Genomic DNA, 23,290 nt, shown 5'->3' on the forward strand with positions numbered 1-23,290 from the left:
CCAAAACAAGATTAAACTCATCTAAATTTCCGGCCCAACAAAGTTAATTTCTCCCAAAACACATTTATCAAAGAGCTTTCTCTGCACTACACGTTCACTCTTAGATGAATACAGATGAATGCAAACAGGGTTAGAAGAACAGTATTCAAACCATGTTTGTTTTATTGTGTCTGCTTTTTTTACTGAACTCGCTTGGAATTAATGGACTTTCCTTTTGTTCCCAATAAAACACATTTATTGCTTTATACGTTTAATGTCGGTGAAGATCTTTAATTCTTTATTTATTTATGGAGACTCGTAATGTGGTGTCGAATTCAATTCTATACTGCATTAAAAAAGGTTGTTATGACCATTGACTTGAACTGTGTGTCCCTGAAGTGTGTGTGTGTGTGTGTGTGTGTGTGTGTGTGTGTGTGTGTGTGTGTGTGTGTGTGTGTGTGTGTGTGTGTGTGTGTGTGTGTGTGTGTGTGTGTGTGTGTGTGTGTGTGTGTGTGTGTGTGTGTGCGCAGTCCCTAGGTGAAATGAGTAGACGGCATGACAGTATCAGGGGTGAAACTGCTCGAGGTTTTCCTGAGCTCTTTTGTGTTGACGCTTTCATCTTTTTTTTTCTTTTCACTTTTACAATTTTTTCTTTCATTTTCTCTTCACCCTCCTCCCCTGTGTCTCTGCCACGGTATACCAATTCTGCTCTGTTTTTACACGCCATTTCCTCATACTTCTGTATCTGCTTTTGCTCCTCTCTCTCTCTCTCTCTCTCTCTCTCTCTCTCTCTCTCTCTCTCTCTCTCTCTCTCTCTCTCTCTCTCTGACTCTCCTCCAGATAATGACAGAGCGAAAGAATGCCAAAGCAATGGCAGGCTCTCTCCAGGACAGGATGCAGGCAGGACTAGATCTACCTTTACAAGGTAGGCTTCATATAAACTGTGTGTGTGTGTGTGTGTGTGTGTGTGTGTGTGTGTGCGCGCGCGCCAAGTGGTGTCATGCATCAATAAACGCATGGCAGTCATCACTTCTTTGGCACACTGCATGCATTTAAACTGGTCATTTGTAAGAGCAGAAAGTCTGTGTTGTCCTCACAATGTCCTCATCTCCAAAGTCGAGACAAGTTAGGAACTTAAGCATCAAGGCAGTTTGATTTCGGAGCCATTATAATCAGTGTATTTTAAAAGATTGACAAACATCACTGTGATTAAGTGTGAGCCTTAAAGGTGCCCTGTGGAATTTTCTTGTGAAGAAACAAATTTAGGTTACATTTGGTGTTACTCACTAAAACGCACTGTGTATGTCCGTGAAATCGGACAAATGTTTTAAATGCATTTTATTTCTTCATAAAATTTTCACAAAGCCGATTATTATTTTGTATCAAATCCTGCAATGTTTACATCCATATTTATTCACTTACAGTCTTCTTGTTTTTTGGCTTCAGCTCATTGCAACTTCTTTTTTGTGCGTTATGACTACCAACTGTCCAGTAGTAAACAAAACCGGGACCCACATGTAGAAACATTGCTCCATAGCTCCACCTGCACTCTTAAACTCCATAGGCTACCTTTTTACCAGTTTTTTTTTTTTAAGTTAACAGATTTAGGGGTTGATGGTCCAGTGCATAGCATAATGTGCTAGGGTTCATCATTTCAAATTTACAAAGAAGTTGTGGAGGGAGCTCTTCAAAGTTTTAATAGCCGGAAAGATGGGGAAAAGTAGCCAGCCAAGAGATGTTGGTGGCAGCTAGACAAGCTTTGTTGTACTTGCAGAAAACAATGAGGAGAGCAGTGTTGAAGAAATAGGAAGTAGGGGTGCAAGATATATTGACTCAATATTGTTATTGCAATATATCAAAAGTGTCGCAATAATTATGCAGTATTTTGTTTATTTACACAGCGTGTGGCTTAGTTGTGTTTTAGTGATTTAGAGCTTCAGAGCTTGAAACGCTATAATGATCATGTTTCATTGGCCAGTTACCGTGCCCCTTGCACATCTTAGTGCACGTCAGCGCACGGCTCCACTATGTGACAAACCCTATGTTGCGTACCACGTGTGTGCATATTTCAACAAGAGTGACAGTGTAAGTGAAGAAATAGATGGACAACAAAACAAATCAGAGAAGCGAAAGAAAAGTTGTATCCTGTTCTCTTTATTTATATATTTTATACTGTCCAACCAGTAAAACATGTCCTGTTCTGTAGACATGGTCCTTATTTATTTATTCATGTTGTACCAGTCCAATATGACCGTCAGTTGAAATAAAACTTGTTTAATTTGTTATGAATCTATTTTGATGTGTTTTCCCGTAACTTTTGTAATTTTACATGTTTAAAAATATCGAAGTTAATATTGATATCGCAATATTCATAATAGATATCGCAATATCACATTTTGTCAATATCGTGCAACCCTAATAGGAAGGCTAAAACATATATAGCTGTTTCTTTAAAAAAAAAAAATAGAATAAAATATGCTGTTGTCAGCATCTGTCACACTTGGGGAAACTAAACAAACTCAGGGACCAGAATGACTTAACATCACATTGTTCAGTCAAAAGCCTTGTTAAAATCTTTCACAGAGCATCTATAAAAGTTTATTAGATTTAGATTTAATAGAAGCCATCGTGACAGTGGTCAGTATCCAGATATTTACTCTGCAGGCAACACGTGGGAACCCTCTGTTAATGTGCATTGTTAGTTGTTTACATGTAGTTAAATATTTATTATTCTGAGCACCTATAACGCGTGTGTGGCTTCTTCCCAGCAGAGTTCCCCACACCAAAGACAGAGCTGGTTCAGAAGTTTCAGGTGCTTTACCTTGGGATGCTGCCTGTGGCCAGACCAATAGGTTAGTCTCTCACACTCACTCACTCACTCACTCACTCACTCACTCACTCACCACTCACTCACACACTCACACACACACACACACACACACACACACACACACACACAATGTGCACAAGTGTGCAAACTGCACAAACTGGAATGAGATGCAAAGCACATGGTTGGTGTTAATGTTGCTAGTCTAACTTTAGGTATGATTTTAATGTTTATGTTTGTTTGTTTGTTTTTAACATGCTCTTCTCCAGGCATGGACATACTGAACGGAGCTATAGACAGTCTAATCGGTTCTTCCAACAGAGAGGACTGGACCCCGGTAGCCCTCAATGTGGCAGATGCTACTGTCACCATCAGCAAAGACAAGGTGAGACACAGATCTGCCCGTAGCCAAACTACTAACTTTCCCTGGTTTTCTTTTTCTTTTAGTTTTCTGTATGGAAAAATAGAATATGGTAAAACAAACTCCATACACAAGACAAAAAGTGGGAGAGGTTAGCATTATGGGAAAACAACCACCGTTTTTTTTAAAGCTGAAATTTCAAAACATTCTTGCACTCTATGGCAGTGGGACGTAATTGACAACAAAGATGGCGAAACATCCAAAGGCCAGGTGGTGAGGTTGTCTCACCCCCCTGTTTAGAGAACGTACCTTTAGTTAACTAATACAGTGTGCAAAATACAGCAGATATGACTGATAATCGACCTTTAGTACAGAACTGACAGGAATCTAAGGCTTGACTTGACTCGGATACATACTTCATTATGTCTGGTGCAGAGCATTTTCTCGAGCCTGTCAATGCTTTCCTTCAGCAGTCACCACAGTTTAAACTGGATCCGCTACTTGCACTTTACTGGTGATTCTAATGTATAAAACTACAAAAAAACGTGGAAAATGTGCTCTTGATTAAACAGACTTTACTGACATTGTTAACCAGAAATGTAGCAAGCGGCCACCCAGAGCAATGAGACAAACAGCGACTCCAATCACATTAAATCTGCATGTTAAGTCTTAACAGCGTTCAACCGTGCAGTTGATATAAAAAATCCTTTTTTGTTATTTAAATAAGTTATGGCTGTCATCAAGGGCACCTAAATCCCAGTTGCTCCAGTGGACCTGTTTATTAGAAGGCTAAAGTTTTACTAGGCAGCTCCCCTGTATGAACATATGAATATATGAATTCCTTCAATAATTTGTTTTTATGATGTCTTCCCTTCCCTGTTTAAGAAGGACAGTTAAATATGTCCTCCACATGTTTATGACTTATCGATTAATCTCGCACACCGATGTTTCTGACCAGGACGAAGAGGAAGTGCTGGTGGAGTGTCGTGTTCGATTCCTGTCTTTCATGGGTGTTGGGCGGAATGTGCACACATTTGCCTTCATCATGGATGCCGGCGGCCATCGTTTTGACTGTCACATCTTCTGGTGTGAGCCCAACGCTGGGAATGTGTCGGAGGCTGTACAGGCCGCTTGTATGGTGAGTCACTGAGCAAGAACACAGCACTGACAACACAACGAAATACACTGAGCCAAATCTGAGAAATAAATAACTAAAGGAATCTCTCGCAGAGCACGTACATGCATGCTCAAATGTCAAATTACAATTGTGTAGTCTGGAGTTGGCAGTTAGATTGTAGGAAATCAAGTGTGTGCAATTGTAACATAACCATGAATGCTACATGCTAAATGCTTGAGACTGTAGGGCTATTAGAAAGTACTTTTCTTCAGCTATACTTCATCATTTAGGACTTGTTTGCACACGGAACTCGAAAAAATCCTCAGAACATTCAAGCATGAAACACAAACCAATTACTTTATTCTATTTGCATAAATTTATTAAAACCAGCAGGTTTTATGAAAAGGGTTCCTTCAGTCCTAATTGATCCAATGCAAAATGCTTGCATATTGCAAATGCTATTTAAACTAAGGTCATCATCACTTAAAGCACAAGAGACAGGCAGAGGCATTCAGAGCCGCTCTTCCTGAGAGTCCTTGCCTGTAGTTTAGTTTGAGTTGGGAGTTGACAGATGGTTGTTTTACTGTCTAAGCCATATGCTCCATTCAGGTTGTAATGACAGAGGTCAAAACACTGTTGGTGTAAAACATGCATTCAAATCAAGAGAAGCCACCTAAAGTTCATCATCAGTTGTCTCTGAGAGAGGATGTCCTTGCAAGCGATCTTGTATAGATTTTGAAGTTTTAAAGTTGTTTAATATTGTGTTGCACATTGTTTACTACTTTACAGGAAAAGTTTTAAAGAGGAAACATGTACATTGAATTAATAACCACTGTAATGAACTCATAATACCTTTTTAGAATGATTTTATTTTACCATTATAATGTCCACAATCCCAACCCAGAATGCCCTCTGTGGTGTTTCTGCTATAATGCAGCCCATTACTCATCTTCCTCTGCCCTCTCTGCTGGGGGTGAGTCACAAGATTAGTCAGCTGGGCTATTGATCACACATCAGAACTTTGGATATATGGACACACACACACACACACACACACACACACACACACACACACACACACACACACACACAAAATCTCTAAACCTTCATGGTGACAAGAATCATCAGTCATTACTATTGATCACAGCTAGCTGCCTGCACCAGTCCAGCTTTCCCTTCTCTCTCTCTAGCTCTCTCTCGCTCTCTCGCTCACAGACACCTCCACAGTCGTAAACTCAGCAGCTGTAACTCTCCATTATTTACAATATGTTCCTCTCTTTCTTCCTCCCTCTCTCCATCAGCTGCGGTATCAGAAGTGTTTGGTGGCTCGACCCCCCTCCCAGAAGGCCTGCGGCACGTCACCCCCCGGGGACTCGGTGTCCCGTCGGGTATCAACCAGCGTGAAGAGAGGCGTGCTGTCGCTCATCGACACCCTCAAACAAAAGAGACCCGTCACCGAGTTGCCACAGTAACCATGGTTGAGCGCTATCAACTCCCTGCCACAATCAGTCACCATGGTAACTAGTCGCATCGCTGCCAAAAACCTGTCGCCACCACAGATCCCAGTAACCTTGGAAACACAACAAAGCCCCAGGGTTTGTCATATTTCCGTTACATTTCTGAACTAACATTGGAATTTCACCTCAAGAGTTTATCAGCTCTAGAGCTGAAATTCAAATCGGTTTCCTCAAAATAACTGAGAGGAATAAAGACTTTAATCCCGCAACAAGAAGGAACAACCACCGAGAAACACCTGAGTAGTGATCGTGTACATAGAAGTAACTCCCCCCCCCCCCCCCACCCCCAACCTCAGCACAGAGAAGGAGAGGAAAGGAGAGCAAAAGCTAAATAAGTAGGAAGTGCTTCTTCCAGCACAGCACATGTGATAAGCAAGCTCATTGGTGCCAATACTGCTGATCTCTCCCAGCTCTAATTGTATTTGTGTCTGTGTCTGTGCTGCCAGCATGACCGTGCACACCCGGCCACACCCCCTGTCATTCACCTGGTTGTCCTGTTAGTCTGTAGTGGCTTTCCCCCCCTCTACCCCTCTTTCTCATCGTCCTTTGTAGACTGTAACATGAAGTGAAGTGGAAGGAAGGAATCATCAAAGCCATCGTGTCTGATTTCCAAATCAGTTTGTAATGAATGAAAGAAGGAAGCTGCTACAGACTGAAGAGATTTGGTCGTCCGTCTACACACTCTAACCTGTTCAACTGATCCTGCATGAACTTTTTATATAAAAAGTGAATCATTGTAGACATTATCGATACACTGCTGCTGCTTAGAGAAGGGGTGAGAAATCCGAAGCCACATTGGTTGTTTTTTTTCTGTCTTCTTATTTCTTTGTTTCTCGTCAACTGCGCAAGAATCAGCCTGAAGGGTCTAAACGAGCGGTGACCTACCTTTCACCCGAAACATCACTCATGTACTTCCTTTTTACTTGTTGTTTTTACTTCTTCATTATCCCTTGGAAAATGACAGACAAATGCCATAATGGAGGCAGAGATGCAGGGATGGACAGTGTTACCCCTCCCTCTCTGGTAAACAGCACCAGCCTGCTGCTCCAAACACAGGACACATCGGCATGCTGCTGCTCCTCTTCGATACACATGCTGGAGGAAGAGTTGGCGGATTATTCCTTTTAAATCCCACCTCCGTATCAGTCCTCCGAGACTTCATGTCCACTAATAAAATGGGGCTGGCAACACAAGATATCTGGAGGAATGTCTTTTTGTACCTGGGTATGGTGGCGGCTGAGATCTGACCTGTGAGGAGGAGAGAAGGAGAGAGACAGGTTCTGTCTCCAGCCTCAGCTGTTTTTTCGAGATGAAAGCCAACAGAGAGACATGTTGACTTAAACTAACAGGACTTTCCTGGGCTATCTATCTGTCTCCAGGGTTCTGTTCACTTGAATGCGTTTTTTTTTTTAACGTTACCCACTCCTTACTGTCTGTCTATCTGTTTTCGTCAGTACCACGAGATCACTTGCGTTTCCTGACACAAATCTCAGTTCAACAATGCTAGCTCCTTATTATCCCATATCTGACAAGCGTGGATGTATGGTTATAACTAAAGAAGTCTTGAAGTTTATTGCCACTAAAATCATGAACATATTTTGCCCCGTGGCCGTTCTCTTGGATGTTGGGCAGCAGATTAACACCAAACCTTAATAATTGACCGTTTGCTAAACCCCTCTATCAGACAGCGAATGACTAATCACAGTTTAGGAACCGTAACAAAGCATGGCCAGTCTGTCAAGCTTTTGGCTTGTGTAAGGGGCTGTAAGAAGACCAATACTCAATGAATAGTTTGGAGGGTTGTGTCTTTTTCGCCTTTGCAAAATCAGTAACATGAGCAGAAGTGAAAGAGTTGATTAAACTGTTTGTCTGCTCTAATTTTAGCAATGCTCTAATTCACACGTGTCAAACTCAAGGCCCGTGGGCCAAATCAGGCCCTTTGCAGATTATGATCCGGCCCACCTATCCATTCAGGTTCACAATAGATTTTGTCCCGCCTAGTTGTGCGCCAAAAACATGGGAAAGTGTTTTTTTTAACTGCAGTTAAATAGACACTCAAAGCAGAATTTGGCAGATTTGCCGACTTTGACATAAATGTAAAAAAAAAGGCGACAATCTAAATAAAAAGGTGATAAACATCTGAGAAAGCCATAAAGAAGTCGGGAAAAAAAAACATACAAAAATGACTACAGCAATGTCAAAAAAGCGACATGCTGTAATACTCAAAGATATTTTACTTTTTCAATGAAACAAAAGCAAGTCAATAAACTCTACATGTCTGGCCCTTGAGGTGATTCTCTTTTTCCAGTGTGGCCTTCAGTCAAAATGAGTTTGACACCACTGCTCTAATTGATTAGCATTGGTTAGCATATTGGGCTAACTAGCTCGCTGACAATAGCTAACGATATTTTGTGGGTTTATAGGTTACGTAAAAGCAACAACATTAACATAATATCTCTGTATAGAATTCCCCACTGTCCCCCACTTTATTAGAGTTAAGAAATACTGTTAGCATCTCTGTTCTGTTTGTTATTGGATTTAAGGAAATTTACACTCACAACCCCAGCCAAGCGTTATGATCAAACCCATTAGTTAGTCCTCTTCCTAAAAGCCTGAAGCCATTGTGTTTGAAAATATGATCAAAAAAGCATGAATCTAACCTCTGTCCTGGTTGTCTAAGTATGCAAGCTAAGCAGCCAAACAGGGTTATGTTAACAAATAACAATAATTACTAATACTCTGACTAATTAGCGCTACGCTGCAATACAAGAACACAGTTCCTTTATTGCCATTAGCATGATGTGTATGCGGCCATCAAGTGTTTATTCAACATTTTTCAAAGTCAGCCAGAGACAGTGTGGAGCTATTGTTATTTTTTGGGGGGCTTTAATGGCCTTTATTGACAGGACTGCTTGAAGACGGGAAGGGAGAGGGAGAGAGAGAGAGAGGGCTGTGGGTAGGATTCAAACCCACTGTCGCTGCTGAGGACTTGGCCTACATGGGGCGCAGACTCGACTGTGTGACCTAGAGGTCGCCCCCATTGTTAGCTTAATTAGCTGGCTAGCGAGCTACTTAAATCAGCTTGCGATAGTTCAGCCGCCAAAATTGATGGTCACCGGTTAAAACCAGAAAATGCTTTTTAGTTAATTTTGTGTTAAATCAAAGAACCATTATTTTTATTGGAGTGGTTAATTTGCCATTTTTATTGTAAACTGCATTCATGTGAGAAAGTAATGCTTGACAGGCGGAGCAGCAGCATCTAAAGGAGGGCCATAGCGAACGGTCTTGTTGTCTCCATGTCCTGCACCGAGCTTTTAAACTCCACAGAGATTCTGATGAGAAAATTCAGCCACGTCACCTTCTTTTGTCACAAGGATGTTGAAATGTGAATGAGATGACAAAATGTGCGTGTACATAATACCAATTTAATGTAACTTTTGGCATTAATCATTGTTATAAGCTATCTTTTCATTTTAAATGTCTGTTTGAAGTTTTCTGTTATTTTCTTGTAATGAAATGCCTTCTTTTTTTTTTTTTTTTTTTTTTGAGAACTCACCAAATGGCCAAAGTGTAAAATACTGATACATTGTTGTAGATAAGAAAAATACGAGAGCAAATAATGAAACAAGGAGAGGTGATTGGAAATTGTCACAGTTGTCAACTACGTTGACACTGAATTTAACTGAGCAAATTATCTATGCATTCTTTTGATCTCGAGATATGGAAAGTCGTGAAAAGCCTTGCATGCCCTTGGATGGTTAAAAGAACGACTGTATGTACTGAACAGAAATATTTTTTATTTTATTTATTCTATTTTATAAAGGTATATACTGATTTTATTAGTTGGGGCAAGTACAGTCTCTTGACTCGGTTTCATTGTCTCAGTCCCTGGTTAAGTCACAATGCTACAACAAGCTCCGCTTTGCAGAAAAAAAAGGCAGATAAAGGAATATATCTTTACCTTGTACAGTGCACTGAGAGCTGGGAGTCCACTGTTAGGAGGAGGAGGAGGAGGAGGAGGAAGAGGAGGAGGAGGAGGAGGAGGAGGAGGAGGAGGAGGAGAACAGCGGACTACCAGCGTCTCTGTCAAGCTCACACACAACAAAAAACACACATACCTTTCCCACAGATGGATGTGTTGGCTTCCGTTTGCTGCTCACTGATTTGTACACTTTATCAATGTAATCAATTGTGAGAATAAACAGCATTATAAAACAGGATTTTGTGTCTTTGTGTGCATTAAGGCTGCAACTAATTTTTGTTTTGATTGATAAATTGATTTATTGTTCAGTCCAATGGTTCTCCTCTGTTCCACCAGGATGCCCCATCCTCAGTGTTTTAGTCCTCATCACACGTTTTGGTCTGGAATTATTATATTTCTTTTCTTATAATTTCTATCATCTTGTGACCTGTCAGATTTATCTTTGTCCTGACCCACAGGCTTGGAATCATTGGTTTAGTCTATACAATGTCAAATGCCTATCACAAGTCTCTAAGAAGACCTCTTCAGTTAGGCATTTTTTCTGAATAACTGTACTAAAGTTATTGGGGTTATTAATATTTTCTTTTGACCCTCTCCTTGACTAAAAGAAAAATTGCAAAATCCTCCCCCCAATATCTTGAAATACTATAACAGTACCAGTGAATTAATCATGTATATATATCTCACAGGGGAAAGTATGAACTGAAACTATGAATGAATTTAAATAAACTTCCAGCAAAAAGAAAAATACATAACTCTCCCTTGTTTTCAGCCCTCACCCTCCAATAATATACATACTGTCCCTGAATGTTAAAAATCTAAAAAGGGTTCAATTTACAATAAAGAAAATCTGGCAAATGTATTTAAATAATGACTTGCTATAATAACTTATTAAAATTGTAGAGTACATTTCTGTAGAGTGTGAACTAAAGTCATGCCAGAGACAAAGAAATCAGTGAAACCGCTAAATTCCTTTTAACATATTTTTTATTTCTCAAATTTAACTTGCAATACAATAACATTTATTTTTAAATATTTTCAAATAATTTACTTTTGACTGTAGTGTCAGAACATGCTGATAATTTCATTTACCACAACATCAGTGAAGATGATCTTTGTATAATCCAGGCAGAGAGACTGAGGAGGATGCAGATGTTTGGGCGAGCTGGGAGTGGGAGGTCCGGGACCGACGCTGACAGAGAGAACTACCGCTCCTGCTGCTTACAGAGCTGGAGGATGGGGACGAAATGGGTGGCAAGACAAAATCTGCAGGCTTCAATACATCCTCTGTCGCCACCTCTATTTTAGGCCTGATCACCTTTCCTCCGGCCTTAAACAGATTTTCTGGTTTAGCTCCATCCTTTAGTGTTTTCGCTGCTCTTTCAGGCTCAGTGTTGTGTTTCTGCACCTGCTTGGAGGCTGCATGGGGAGCAGCAGGTGGAGCAGGACTGGCAGGGGAAAAGGTGCTAAAGACCGTCTGCTGTGATGTAATCGTGGCATTTTTACTTAGCTTGTGCGCCAGGGCTGTGATCGGAGACAAGTGGTTGGAGGGTTTTTCAGAAGACATCAACGTCAGTGTAAGACGAGGTATTCTTCTCGGTTTGCTTTTTGTAAGGCGCCTCTTGAGATGTGATTGGTTGACTTTTCTCTTTGCCGATTTCTTCTTATGGCTTTTAGGGTAATGCTTCAAGACTGTGGTAGTCCTGTTGGTTTGTTTTGGTCGTCGTTTGACCTTTGGCTTACTTCCTTTAAGCCCTCTGGTCTTCTTTCCTCTCTTTCCGCCCTTATCTTCCTCCTCTCCCTCCTCACCACATTCACCTTTCTTCTCTTCGTGTTCTGAAGGTGCAACTCCATTCACAAGCTCCCTTCCTGTCTGCCTCTCTTGGCTCGAAGGGGATGAAGGTTTGCTGCTGGGTGAGGCGAGGCGGTTCTTCTTGCTTTTCCCCTTTTTAGTGGTTTTTGATTGTTCAGGAATTATTCCACCCAGGAGGCCCTTTGCTGCTGCCCTTGCCAGCACATCGTGGACTGTTTCTACTTTAGTGGGATCCGCCTGAAAAAGCAAGGGCAGCTTAAGATTTGATGTGAAGACACAACACATTAAAACCACGGGTCTCTTGGGTAACATAGCACCAAGGAGACCTATACAAGAAAACACAACGCTGTAGAAAGGAGCCGCAGCCATAACATTAACCTGCAGAAGAGAATGGAGAGCTCACGGGATTTATATCCTGACAGTGTGGGATATAATTTAAAAGACAATATGATAGTTACTGTCACAAGCCACTTATCTTTTCTCCCCCTTTTAAAGCCAGGCTAGCAGCTCTGTGAGGTCGTACTTCGTTGGTGCCCTTCAGCTAAATGCAAACAGCATGCTAACATGCTCACAATGACAATGCTAACATGGCGATGTTTAGCAGGTATAATGGGGTTCCGTCATCCATTCCGACATACCCCAACTCCGACATTGACGTCTAATTGTCGGAGTGGCGGCACTTCCATTGTTTTCAAACGTCTCACCAATCCGACAATTTTTGTTTCCATTAGGGTTAGGGTTAGGGAATAGCAGCATGTCGGAATAGAAGCATGTCGGAGTGGCAGCATGTAACCGGTATAATGTTAACCATGTTCACCATCTTACTTTAGCTAGTTAGCATGCTAATGTTAGCACAAAACGGAAAGTACAGCTGAGACTGATGGCAATGTCATTAGTTTTGCAGGTATCAAACACAAAGTAATGGACAAATGATTGTGACGGCGCTAGATAGTCTGGATCCACAGAAGTACATTTTGGAGTCACCTTGTGTTGCCGTTCTCAAACACATCACAACACACTTCCAGCTAGAATGCCACTGAAAATGGCAAGTTTTGAAGAAAATTTGGATCGGGCAATAAGACGGGCCTGTTTGGTTCATTTGGGGAATGATTGTAAAGATTTACAAAGAATATGGTTACAGCATTTACTCTGTAACTTGGACATTTTGGGACCGACTGGCAGGGATTTGCTGTGGACAAAATAGCCTCCACACGACGATACACTGGTAAGAGCAAATTAACCATGTATCCAGCTAATTTAAATACCCCGCGTTATTGTATTGTGTGAATAGTTAACTTCAGTCAATATTTTATGTGGTGTTTTCTTTTGTGGGGTGCAAATGTTCCACCAAAGCAAATTCCTTCCCAAGCAAATTTTGCAGATCCAGCATTGCTGCGACCGGAGCCTAGTGCTGCCCAAGACGATTGTGATTGGTTTAAAGAATTGCAAACAACCCAGAGCCTTTTTTTCTCCTATTCCAGAATGTATGTGAGGTGTAGCCAGATTTTACTCTACATCGCTGTCGTGATAGGTCTGGCACTGCGAGACTAGGAGCAAGATAAACATCAAGGGAACCAAACTGATAATAGTCTAACTTTAAAAACTCCATCCAGTAGTTGTTGATGCATTTTAGTCTGTACCATCGTGGTGGACAACTAATGCCGGTTTCAGACTACACAATATCAACCCGATAATAACCCAACCTGACAGTTATAGGCCGTCGGGAACAAAATGCGAGCACAGAGCACTCTTCCATGCACAACTGTGAACATGGTGAAGAGAGAAGGGTAGTAAAGTTTTTTGGGAACACAATACAGCCAGAATAGTAGCCTACACACCACTTCGGATGGCATTGCTTTTTTATCTTCTTGTTCCCTGAAGTCGGTCCTTAGTCCCTCCTTCATGGTGACATCACGCAGGTCACGGCCCTATAGTGTCATGCCACTTGCAATTGTTGGTTAATAAACTGACATACCCTTGAAAAAAATACTCTGAACATGGCTAGCCATATGTGAGCGATGAACGGATTTAGGACCGAAACAATATGTTGTCAGCAGGTCCAAAACACACACACACGCACGCACGCACACACACACACACACACACACACACACAAACACACACACACACACACACACACACACACACATTTTGCTCCTGGTATACAGTATATGTGTAGGGGTAAAACACTGTCTTCATCTGCAGTGACATTCATCCAAGACTTTTATCTCCCCCCGCCCCTTTACCTCTGTCTATCTGTCTCTGTCTTCATACTGTCTCTTCTCTATAATGAAAGTTGAATGACAGATTGTTAAGCTCACTGCTGAAAACACTGCAAATGCATATTTTATTCACTCTCAAGTGTTTAATCTGACTTTACACTGTTTTTCAGTTTTCTTGCATTGACAGCATAATATGCTCTGAGTCATTTATAAGCCTGAAAACTAGCCTGACAAGCCAGACCCACATCAAATTACATTTGCTGCCGATAGGGTGCGTCTAGATTTCTAGGCTATACCTGAAAACTATAATTATGCAGCAACATGAGACTTTCTGATAAAATGGAGAAGACAAGAGTGTACTGGAACGAAGCATGATTGATGGCAGCCTCTCAGATGTGTTTTACAGATAAGATAACATTTCGGGACACATCTTTTCCCAATGTCTGTTTTCTTGGGTCTCCCTTTACATTTTTAAAAGAGAGATTTTAAGGAGATTTCTTGTTGCCTTACCCCATCTCTCTCTCTTGCGGTCTCTCTATGCTGCCATGGTGTCTATTTCATATCCCTTTAAATCGTCCTCTAGCACAGTTTGACTGGTGTGAAGTCATTCATCTGAGCAGCAGTGAAACACCTCTGAATTGTCAGTGTAACTAAATCTGCAGCCGCAGCTATGACGTTTGATGTCGATTAAATTGGACATGATGATCATTAGATTTAAAATTACTGCACTGCCACTGGACAGGTGAGCAAGACCTGCCCCCATGTGTAAGTGTGTATGTGTTTGTGTGTGTGTGTGTGTGTGTTGGAAAAAATATGAACACACTCACACATACAGGCTCAGTCCCCTCACTGCACCATTTTTTTGGAGCTGCAGGGGATCAAAGGAGCAGCATCTAATTTCCTTCTTTGTGTACATTTTATGAGTGGAGCAAGAAGAAGAAAAAGGAGGGGGGCAAATAGATGGAGCAACGAGGTAATGCAACATGACTGTAGGGGTGGAGGGAGGGCTGGGAGAATGATACAGAGAATATCCATTCATCTTTGCTGTAAAGTACTGAAATATTTCAGGCGTATTTCGTCTTTAACTTGTCTCTTTTTTATAGAGTATTGGAATAATGCTGCAGTGTTTCAGGGGAGAGATAGTCTGTGTGTGTGTGTGTGTGTGTGTGTGTGTGTGCGTGCTTGCGTGTGTGCGTGCGTGCTTACGTGTGTGCGTGCATGCGTGTGTGCAGACAAGCAGAGCCAACCGACTTCCCAGCAGACAGACAGTAAAAGAGTGCAGCCTCAGCACTACTGGAAGGTCTTGTCTCAAAGCAATCACCCCCCCCCCCCACACACACACACACACACACCACAAAACCTCTGTTCCCCTTCAATCTTCAAACACAACCTTGCCCTCCACATCTCTCTCACATTTTTCCTGTCAATTTCCACGTCTCCACGTTTCCCTTCCCCTCTCTCACCTGTCGGGACAGCCGTGCGATGAAGCAGCCGTTGGTGAACTGAGATGTTTTGAGCCTGAAGAATTTGGAGTCTGTGGTGTCTGTGCCTGACTGGGATTCGTCTGGGAAAATCGGACCGTTCACCCTGAAAGAGAAAAAAGATAAAAGATGCTATGTGGCATTTTAACATTAATTCATCCTTGCCACATTAAGTCAGAGACGTATTACTGTAAACAAATGAGTGTATTGCAAGAATGAGCAGTTTCAGGAAATTGTACCAAAGTACCATCAATTATTTTGACAACCAAATACAGGAAATATATTATTCAAAATCTTTGTGTGGCACCTTTAATATTTTTTGTTGTTGAGTGTTTTCAGGCAGATGGGAGAACTTCTGTGACGTTCGGAGCTGCCTCTTAGGAGGAAGTTAGGCGACGTAGTATAAAGAGCAACAAAGTCCGTGTAGGGAGGAGGTCGGGGTGGATGGATGAGTCAAATAAACGCAGTAAACAGTAGACTAATAAGGAAATACTGCAAATACGCAGAACTAGCTAAACTCTGTTAAACTTACAAAACTTAAAAGTCAAAGGAAACCTTTTAAATCTATGAATACGAGCTGTATCAATACACATAATTAAGGTTTTTGGGACTCCAGGTCGAGTTACCACTATCTTAAAGCATATAACTTGAATAAGCCAAAAACATCAGTAAAAAAGAGGCAATGACACACGCAGCTTTCTGCGTTTAGAGATATACAAAATGTTTGTTTTACTGCTAATCCTCCCCATCCAATTCTTAAAAAGATCTATATTCAAGAATGAAAATATTACTTCTCTTCGCTGTTATTATTTTTTGATGCAAAGTAACTTTTTTATATACGAGGAAAGCAGTTTGATGGCAGTTTAGAAGATTAGCATGTTTCTGATATTAGTGTTTCTTTGGAGTGAACTAGTGCCAACTCTTCTAAAAAACAACATAGGCAGGATGGTGCTACAGTAGATTTGTGTTTTCCCTGAACAAGTACTGTAAAACAGTTGCACATTGGTAAGTTGATAAAAGAGCTTATGTGACCAAATATAATAACATTTGGATTTCTTTAAGAGGATGGATGGTAAGAAATGAGTTGTGTGTGCAGCAGGCGTGAAACAGACTCTGAAATCTTCTCCACCCCATTCACCCCAACTGTAGGATTAACTACTGTCCCCACGGCAACAGCAGCTGATCCTTTATACTGTCGCCAGCCTGGTGACTGTCACCTCTCACACTCAAATTCACAGACACACAGTTGTATATCTCAGTGAAAGTAGTGTGAGCCTTGATGGGTGAATTCAATAATCTGACAGAATCTCATTGACAGTAAGAGCACAATTAGCTTTTAAGTTAAAGTTAATTTTATGATAAAGCAGGGGAGCTTCACTGAGCTGCCATTCACTCGCCACTCTCTGTGACAGGCTGGTTGGGTAGGGAATGAGAAACTGTCTAAATGCCTTCAGCTGCATGTTTTCCTTTAAATGCACCTAGAATTTAGCCTGACAAGCCAGACCCACATCAAGATGTTGGGTCTGGGAACTCACCATAGGCAGGGCTCAATCCGAGGGGCGGGATAAACGATTGTCTTTCAAATTCCCTCTGTACACAATAGGATAGCGCTACAACCAACCAGAGCAACGCTAGTTGATAGATTAAACTTTTGCCGTATCCAGTCAGCAAAACTCCGAACACATCTTCCTTTTGTAAGAATGACTTCAGTGCTTAACTCCAAGTCTTCCAGAGTCGGGGCCAAAGCCGATTCGAAAGACCGCTGTTCGCCAGCAGCAGCAGCCATCTTCTTTGTTTCCAAGTAGCAGTGAATTCACCAAGGGGGTAAGCCAGCCTCCACAAAGCATAGCTCCTATGGAGCCATTTTGTTGCTATCAAGCCATCACACCCCATTAGCATCCCATTGACTGCCATTTATTTTGGCATCAGTTTGACAGCGTATAACTTTCCATCTGAAGCGTTTAAAGACTCTATTTGTCCATTGTTTAGTTCTAAAGAAACACAACAATGTATAAAAGGCTCCATTACCTTGTATCTCACGTTATGGCTCTGTAGTAGACGTTTTTGTAAAAATAGGCTAACGATTGTGTCATAACCATGCGACTTACTGTTGCATAGTAGAGGAATTACCGTATAGTACAGGAGAAGCTGTTTAAGTTGAATTACTAATGTTAACTAGCATTTTAGTTAGCTATAATTAGCCTATGTTATCTCCTTACATATACCTACGCTCTCCGTCTCTGCAAGATTAGGAATGATTGAGATTTCTCTTGGCACAGCTACCAGAAGACTTACAAGTTTCAGACAGGTTGCTCACGTCACATCTACGTCTTCAAGCTCAGTTGGAGGCTGCGTAGTAACGCTCAGTCCTCACCGGAAAAGTGCTTCTAATATCCTTCTCTGGTCCAGAGTCTATGGGGTCACTGTGTCCATTCATGTTGAACCGTCGCAACTCTGCCGTCCTTACGTTAAGCCCGCCCACCGACTCTATACACGATGTGATTGGCCTGACCAGAATTTGGTTTTTCCAGCTCACAAGCCAACGGAGAGTTGCTAGACTGACCCTGGCTGCAAATTACATTTGCTGCCGCTAGGGTGCGTCTAGATTTCTAGTAGGCCTGGCAAACTGGATTCCTTTTGAGGATTCAGGTTATTCTGAGTCACTTACTAAACTGATCCGGGTTGTACGAGTCACTTGAGTCAGTATTGCTAGCTTGCAATGTTTCGGACTGTCTGCTCGACGTAATTGCATTTAAACTTACTACATTTATACGCCAAAACCTACAGTAGGCCTAGCTAGGCTACGTGCAGAACATTGTATGTTATTTTAGAAGTGAAAGAATGACTTTTGTTGTGGATTTGCTTTACCCTGAGCTCGGGGAGAGACTTCACTCGCTCGTCTGCTACAGATCCACTCATAGCCAGCTGATTCACGCGATTGACTGACTCATGCGAGAACTCATGAGTCATCGACAACTCATGAGTCTCATGGTCTGCGAGCTTGCAATGTTTCCAGCCCTGAATCTGCGGGTCAGGATGTTCCTACCTATCTCAGACTGTCACTCTGCTCACTCAGTCGTTTGAGTTGACTTGTGGAGTTGTCGTTGCCTACGGAATTGTAAGTTATTAAGCTTTTGGCAGCTAAGATGGCTAGGACTAGTAGTAGCTAATGTTGCAAGAGGTTTGTGTGTGGCGCTGATTTCATTTTAGATTGAATTGTAGTAGGACTCAACTGATCTGAGTTAATGATACTAGAGACTCGCGATTCATGAGTCAATTTAAAGACTCGGATGAAAGATCCAAGTGAATCACGACTCAAACAGGTTTAATTTCTAGGCTACCTAGAATGACTTTTTCTAAAAACCCTTATGTTTGGCCTGTACAAGAAACAGCACATAACTAATTTCCGTTTCCTCATTTCATTTGTGGTTTGAGCCTGTGGACAAGTAATGAAAAGTCTGATAGCATAATTAACTACCTAATAGCCAGAAAACTAATGCACAAAGATAGAGCATGGTTGTGTGTGTGTGTGTGTGTGTATGTGTTTGTGTGTTTACCTGAAGGGCAGCAGTTTGGGGTGCGTGTGTGTTTTCTCTAAAACTCTTTTCACCAGTTGTTCATTTTCCTCAGGATACACCGAGCGTGTGCAGTAGACCAATGTCTGAACCTTTGGGACTGACAGAAAAGGAGGGAAAAATATGCATTTTTTTTTAAACAGTGGCAGACTCAGTCTGTCTGAGGGGCAGGGGCAAAAAACATGGCACCAGTGCGCAGAAGGGCTTCTAGCATGAAGGGTAGTCTATATGGCATTGCAACATGTTTTAGTTATTTTAAGGGCACCTTAGAGGTCACTTTATCACGTATTCTTCAATCGAAGGGCACCCTAGAGGGCATAACTATCATGTTTTATCTACGATATCTACCATAGGGGCACTGGAGAGCCACTTTTCTTTCAATATATACTCACAGGAGAGAGCGTGTGCTAACAGTCGTGCCTGCTGGGTGGCCATTGTGTTTATTTTGCCCCGGGATACAGAACTGTGACACAAGTCTGGCAGTAGATCCCAGTCTGACAACCGAACAAAATGTATTTTAGCATTTTCATCATACACGACCGCTATAGATATTTCAATATATTTCATTTTCTACATTTTTACGTACCTCCATGTTCACTGTGGATGGTTGGAACAGGGTCGTTGAGCGCGGAGGACGAACACTGAGGCAGAACTATGATGACCTTTAAACGCTGGATGGTGGCGTTCCACTCATCCAGACCAAAGAAGGTTTCTGACAAGACTCGCACATCTACAGTGGACATAAATTTGCATCAGGAAAGTCATGCGTATAGAAGGTGCGCATATAGATTGAAATGGAAATATTCTCAAAAGGCTCATACAGTGCATAATACACTTTATTTTTTCCACCATTCATCACTCACTTTTGACGTCCATTTGTGTGAGTAGTTCTTGTATCTCCTCTATCTGTAAAGGAGGGAGATCAGCGCCACACACCAACACTCGGCCAGAGCGGGCAGCGGCCGCCACAGATATGTGAGCCACAGTCACAGCTGAGAAAGACCCCACCACCAGGACGTCACCGTTATCAAACAGCAGGGGGCGTAACGCGCTCACTGCCACACACACACTCCTGTCCTGCAAAAAGAGACGCAGAGAAGCATACTTGTTACTCAAACATGCATTGTTTTTTCTTGACAAAACTGTACCCTCCAGTGCTATAGACTGCTGTGTTGCTAATGAAGATTAACAGCAAACTGATTTCTTTAACACAGCTACACAGATTACATTCACATCACAACAGGAAATCCAACTGCGAAGGCCAAAGGCCCTTTTGTAAAGAGCAAACCTTTTAATCTGTCTCACAGTAGTAAAGTCAATTCAATGGAAAATCATACTAATTAAACCTATGCCCACTTTTCCAACTATTCTTACTACTTCACCTTCTTCTTACACATTTAAGCAAGCAATCTAGTTTAGTGTTAGCTTTCCAGCTTTTCAGCATTCACACGCATTTTCTGCAGGAAATGCATTTCTAGTTTGCTTTTGATAAAGTGAACGTAGTGAACAGAAAGAGCTGTTCTTGGTGCTCCATAAGTAAATAGCAAATACAGTATAAGAAGAATATCTGGATTTACTTTGTGGGTGCAGTTTATTGTTTCATTTATATTTTCCTTCTGAAAACAATGTAGTCTGAGTCACTAAGAGCATATCAAACCATGTTCACCTCTTTTTAAAGTAATTAAGAGAGTTATTTTTATTTTCACTCTCAAGTTGATACATTTACAAACCAGCACTTGCATTTCGACTTAAGAAAGTGAAGAACCAGTAAAAGGTACTTCTACTTCAGCTGAATATGTACACTTTCAATCAGTCAGTCTTGTACCTGTCTTCTAAAATTATCTTCAAAAGCTCCCGAGGGAGGAAAGCATGTTTCTCATTAGTGAGTGTTACCTCTATTTAGCTCAATTACACCTTTCACTACACACATTCATACATACCTGTATGTTAAGTGCACGTGTACTTGTGAGGCTGCTGTGCTGCAGCAGAGCATGAAGCGGTTGGGAGAAGACAAGTGTGTCTGGACAGAGAGGGTCTCTGCAGAACGTTGCCTCTCTGAGGTCAGTCATGATTTTCACTTCACGCAAGCCGGCGCTTTGTAACGCTTCGCACACTTCCTCAACACTACAGATGAGATAACATGTTTTCTGTTAGGTTAAAAGTTTTATTTGAGGCAGAAACATCATGGGGTAAAGTAGAGGATGTATATAATAATAATAATAATACAAAATATTGTGACTCAAATGCACTCCAGGGTTGTCTGGTGAACAGTGCTGCAGCATTTTAGCTTTACATTATTAACCACAGGAGCACTTTTAACAATCAATTTATATGAATGCCATACCTTCCTGTCTCATATACGCCCTGGTGAACTTCACCCACCATTTACCTCATATTGCAATCCCCCCAAGCACAGCCTGTCACTTGGTGTAATTTTATTAACGGACACTCTGTGAAAGATTAACACTTGTCCTGACCTGACACCATGTCCCATAGACCAGACAATCCCTGCTGGTTTATACCAAAATAGGCTATATGCCCTTTCACACATGCATTGCAAACCTGAACTTATCTAGACCAGGGATCTTCAACAGGGGGTCCGGGACCCCTAGGGGGTCCTCAGAGTCACTGCAGGGGGGCCTCCAAATTATTGTTAATTTTTGAAAGTTTTTTCAAAATTTAAACGTTTTAACATGATTCCAACATATTATTAGCAAATATAAATCCCCACTGATGATAGGCTTACTGGCCAAAAATGTAGTTACTAAGGTAGCCATCCACAGATACAGTTCATCCTAAAGGATTGACTGTTCCACATGTGTGTTGAACATTAAAACATGATTTATAAAATCATGCCAACAATTTTAAGGCTATTTGAATAGCTTAGTATTCTATGCAAAAAAATGTATCTATAAATGTTTTAGGCTGCCCTAAAAGTTATTGTAGGACCAGATTAATATGCAACTTCATTTTATACAATATATGTAGTACTCATAAGTGTACCTGGTACCAGAGCACCCTAGGCCGAAGGTCAATGATCGATTTCATAATTGTTTCATCTGATCTGAGGCCGTGTGTTTTGGACACTCGGGTGAAGAGAGGGGCAGAGCTGTCAACCGATCACCATCTGGTGGTGAGTTGGGTCAGAGGGTGGGGGAAGACTCTGGACAGACCTGGTAAGCCCAAACGTGTAGTGCGGGTAAATTGGGAACGTCTGGAGGAGGCCCCTGTCCAACAGACTTTCAACTCACACCTCCGGCGGAGCTTTTCGTGCATCCCTGTGGAGGCTGGGGGCATTGAACCCGAGTGGACAATGTTCAAAGTTTCCATTGCTGAAGCTGCGGCGAGGAGCTGTGGTCTTAGGGTCTTAGGTTCCTCAAGGGGCGGTAACCCACTAACACCGTGGTGGACACGGTGGTCAGGGAAGCCGTCCGACTGAAGAAGGAGTCTTTCCGGGATATGTTATCCCGGAGGACTCGGAGGCAGTTGCAGGGCACCGAAGGGGCCGAAGGGCTGCAGCCTCTGCCGTGAAAGAGGCAAAGCAGCGGGTGTGGGAGAAGTTTGGAGAAGACATGGAGAAGGACTTTCGGTCGGCACCAAAGTGCTTCTGGAAAACTGTTCGCCACCTCAGGAGGGGCGGGGAACCATCCAAGCTGTGTACAGTAAGGATGGGACACTGTTGACCTCAACTGAGGAGGTAATAGGGCGGTGGAAGGAGCACTTTGAGGAACTCCTGAATCCGACTAATACGCCCTCTATGTTAGAGGCAGAGCTGGAGGATAATGGGGGATTGTCGCCGATTTCCCAGGCGGAAGTCACTGATGTAGTCAAACAACTACACAGTGGCAAAGCCCCGGGATTGATGAGATCCGTCCAGAAATGCTCAAGGCTCTGGGTGTGGAGGGGCTGTCCTGGTTGACACGCCTTTTCAACATTGCGTGGAAGTCTGGGACGGTGCCAAAGGAGTGGCAGACTGGGGTGGTGGTTCCCCTTTAAAAAGGGGGACCAGAGGGTGTGTGCCAATTATAGGGGTATCACACTTCTCAGCCTCCCTGGTAAAGTCTACTCCAAGGTGCTGGAAAGGAGGGTTCGGCCGATAGTCGAACCTCGGGTTGAGGAGGAACAATGCGGATTCCGTCCTGGTCGTGGAACAACGGACCAGCTCTTTTTTACTCGCAAGGATCCTGGAGGGAGCCTGGGAGTATGCCCAACCGGGTCTACATGTGTTTTGTGGATTTGGAGAAGGCGTATGACCGGGTCCCCGGGAGATACTGTGGGAGGTGCTGCGGGAGTATGGGGTGAGGGGGTCTCTTCTCAGGGCCATCCAATCTCTGTACAACCAAAGCGAGAGCTGTGTCCGGGTTCTCGGTAGTAAGTCGGACTCGTTTCAGGTGAGGGTTGGCCTCCGCCAGGGCT

General features: G+C 42.3%; 2 protein-coding genes across 8 annotated transcripts in view; one reads left to right on the plus strand and one right to left on the minus strand.

Annotated features, from left to right (window-relative positions):
• Window positions 1-7,773, plus strand: part of apbb2b (amyloid beta (A4) precursor protein-binding, family B, member 2b) — a 50,439-nt gene extending 42,666 nt beyond the window's left edge. For 4 of the 7 annotated variants that reach the window (XM_028595657.1, XM_028595710.1, XM_028595676.1 and 1 more), the window contains 5 exons: window positions 820-904; window positions 2,748-2,831; window positions 3,064-3,191; window positions 4,126-4,305; window positions 5,586-7,773. In XM_028595657.1, the coding sequence (XP_028451458.1) occupies window positions 820-904; window positions 2,748-2,831; window positions 3,064-3,191; window positions 4,126-4,305; window positions 5,586-5,756 (648 nt within the window). In that variant the 3' untranslated portion in view covers window positions 5,757-7,773. The remainder of the gene's footprint in view (window positions 1-819; window positions 905-2,747; window positions 2,832-3,063; window positions 3,192-4,125; window positions 4,306-5,585) is intronic. The other 3 variants (XM_028595695.1, XM_028595686.1, XM_028595703.1) reach the window with 3 other exon arrangements.
• Window positions 7,774-10,804: 3,031 nt separating this feature from the next.
• LOC114573094 (uncharacterized) lies at window positions 10,805-19,804 on the minus strand. Its single transcript, XM_028605025.1, has 6 exons — window positions 19,738-19,804; window positions 19,461-19,604; window positions 19,267-19,368; window positions 18,857-18,974; window positions 15,282-15,405; window positions 10,805-11,833 (listed from the first exon to the last, which is right to left on the minus strand). The coding sequence occupies exons 1-6, from the start codon at window positions 19,748-19,750 to the stop codon at window positions 10,883-10,885; spliced, it is 1,452 nt and encodes a 483-aa protein (XP_028460826.1). The 5' UTR covers window positions 19,751-19,804; the 3' UTR covers window positions 10,805-10,882.
• Window positions 19,805-23,290: the final 3,486 nt, after the last annotated feature.

Source organism: Perca flavescens, chromosome 2 (assembly GCF_004354835.1).
Source record: "Perca flavescens isolate YP-PL-M2 chromosome 2, PFLA_1.0, whole genome shotgun sequence".
Taxonomy (NCBI): Eukaryota; Metazoa; Chordata; class Actinopteri; order Perciformes; family Percidae; genus Perca; species Perca flavescens.

Bases quoted from the DNA above. Each gene is read 5' to 3' on its own strand.
- LOC114573094 (XM_028605025.1), bottom strand. The intron at 19,369-19,460 runs GTACGTAAAAAT...TTCGGTTGTCAG, and splicing joins CATCCACAGTGAACATGGAG to ACTGGGATCTACTGCCAGAC. The intron at 18,975-19,266 runs GTGAGTATATAT...CTTTTCTGTCAG, and splicing joins GTTAGCACACGCTCTCTCCT to TCCCAAAGGTTCAGACATTG.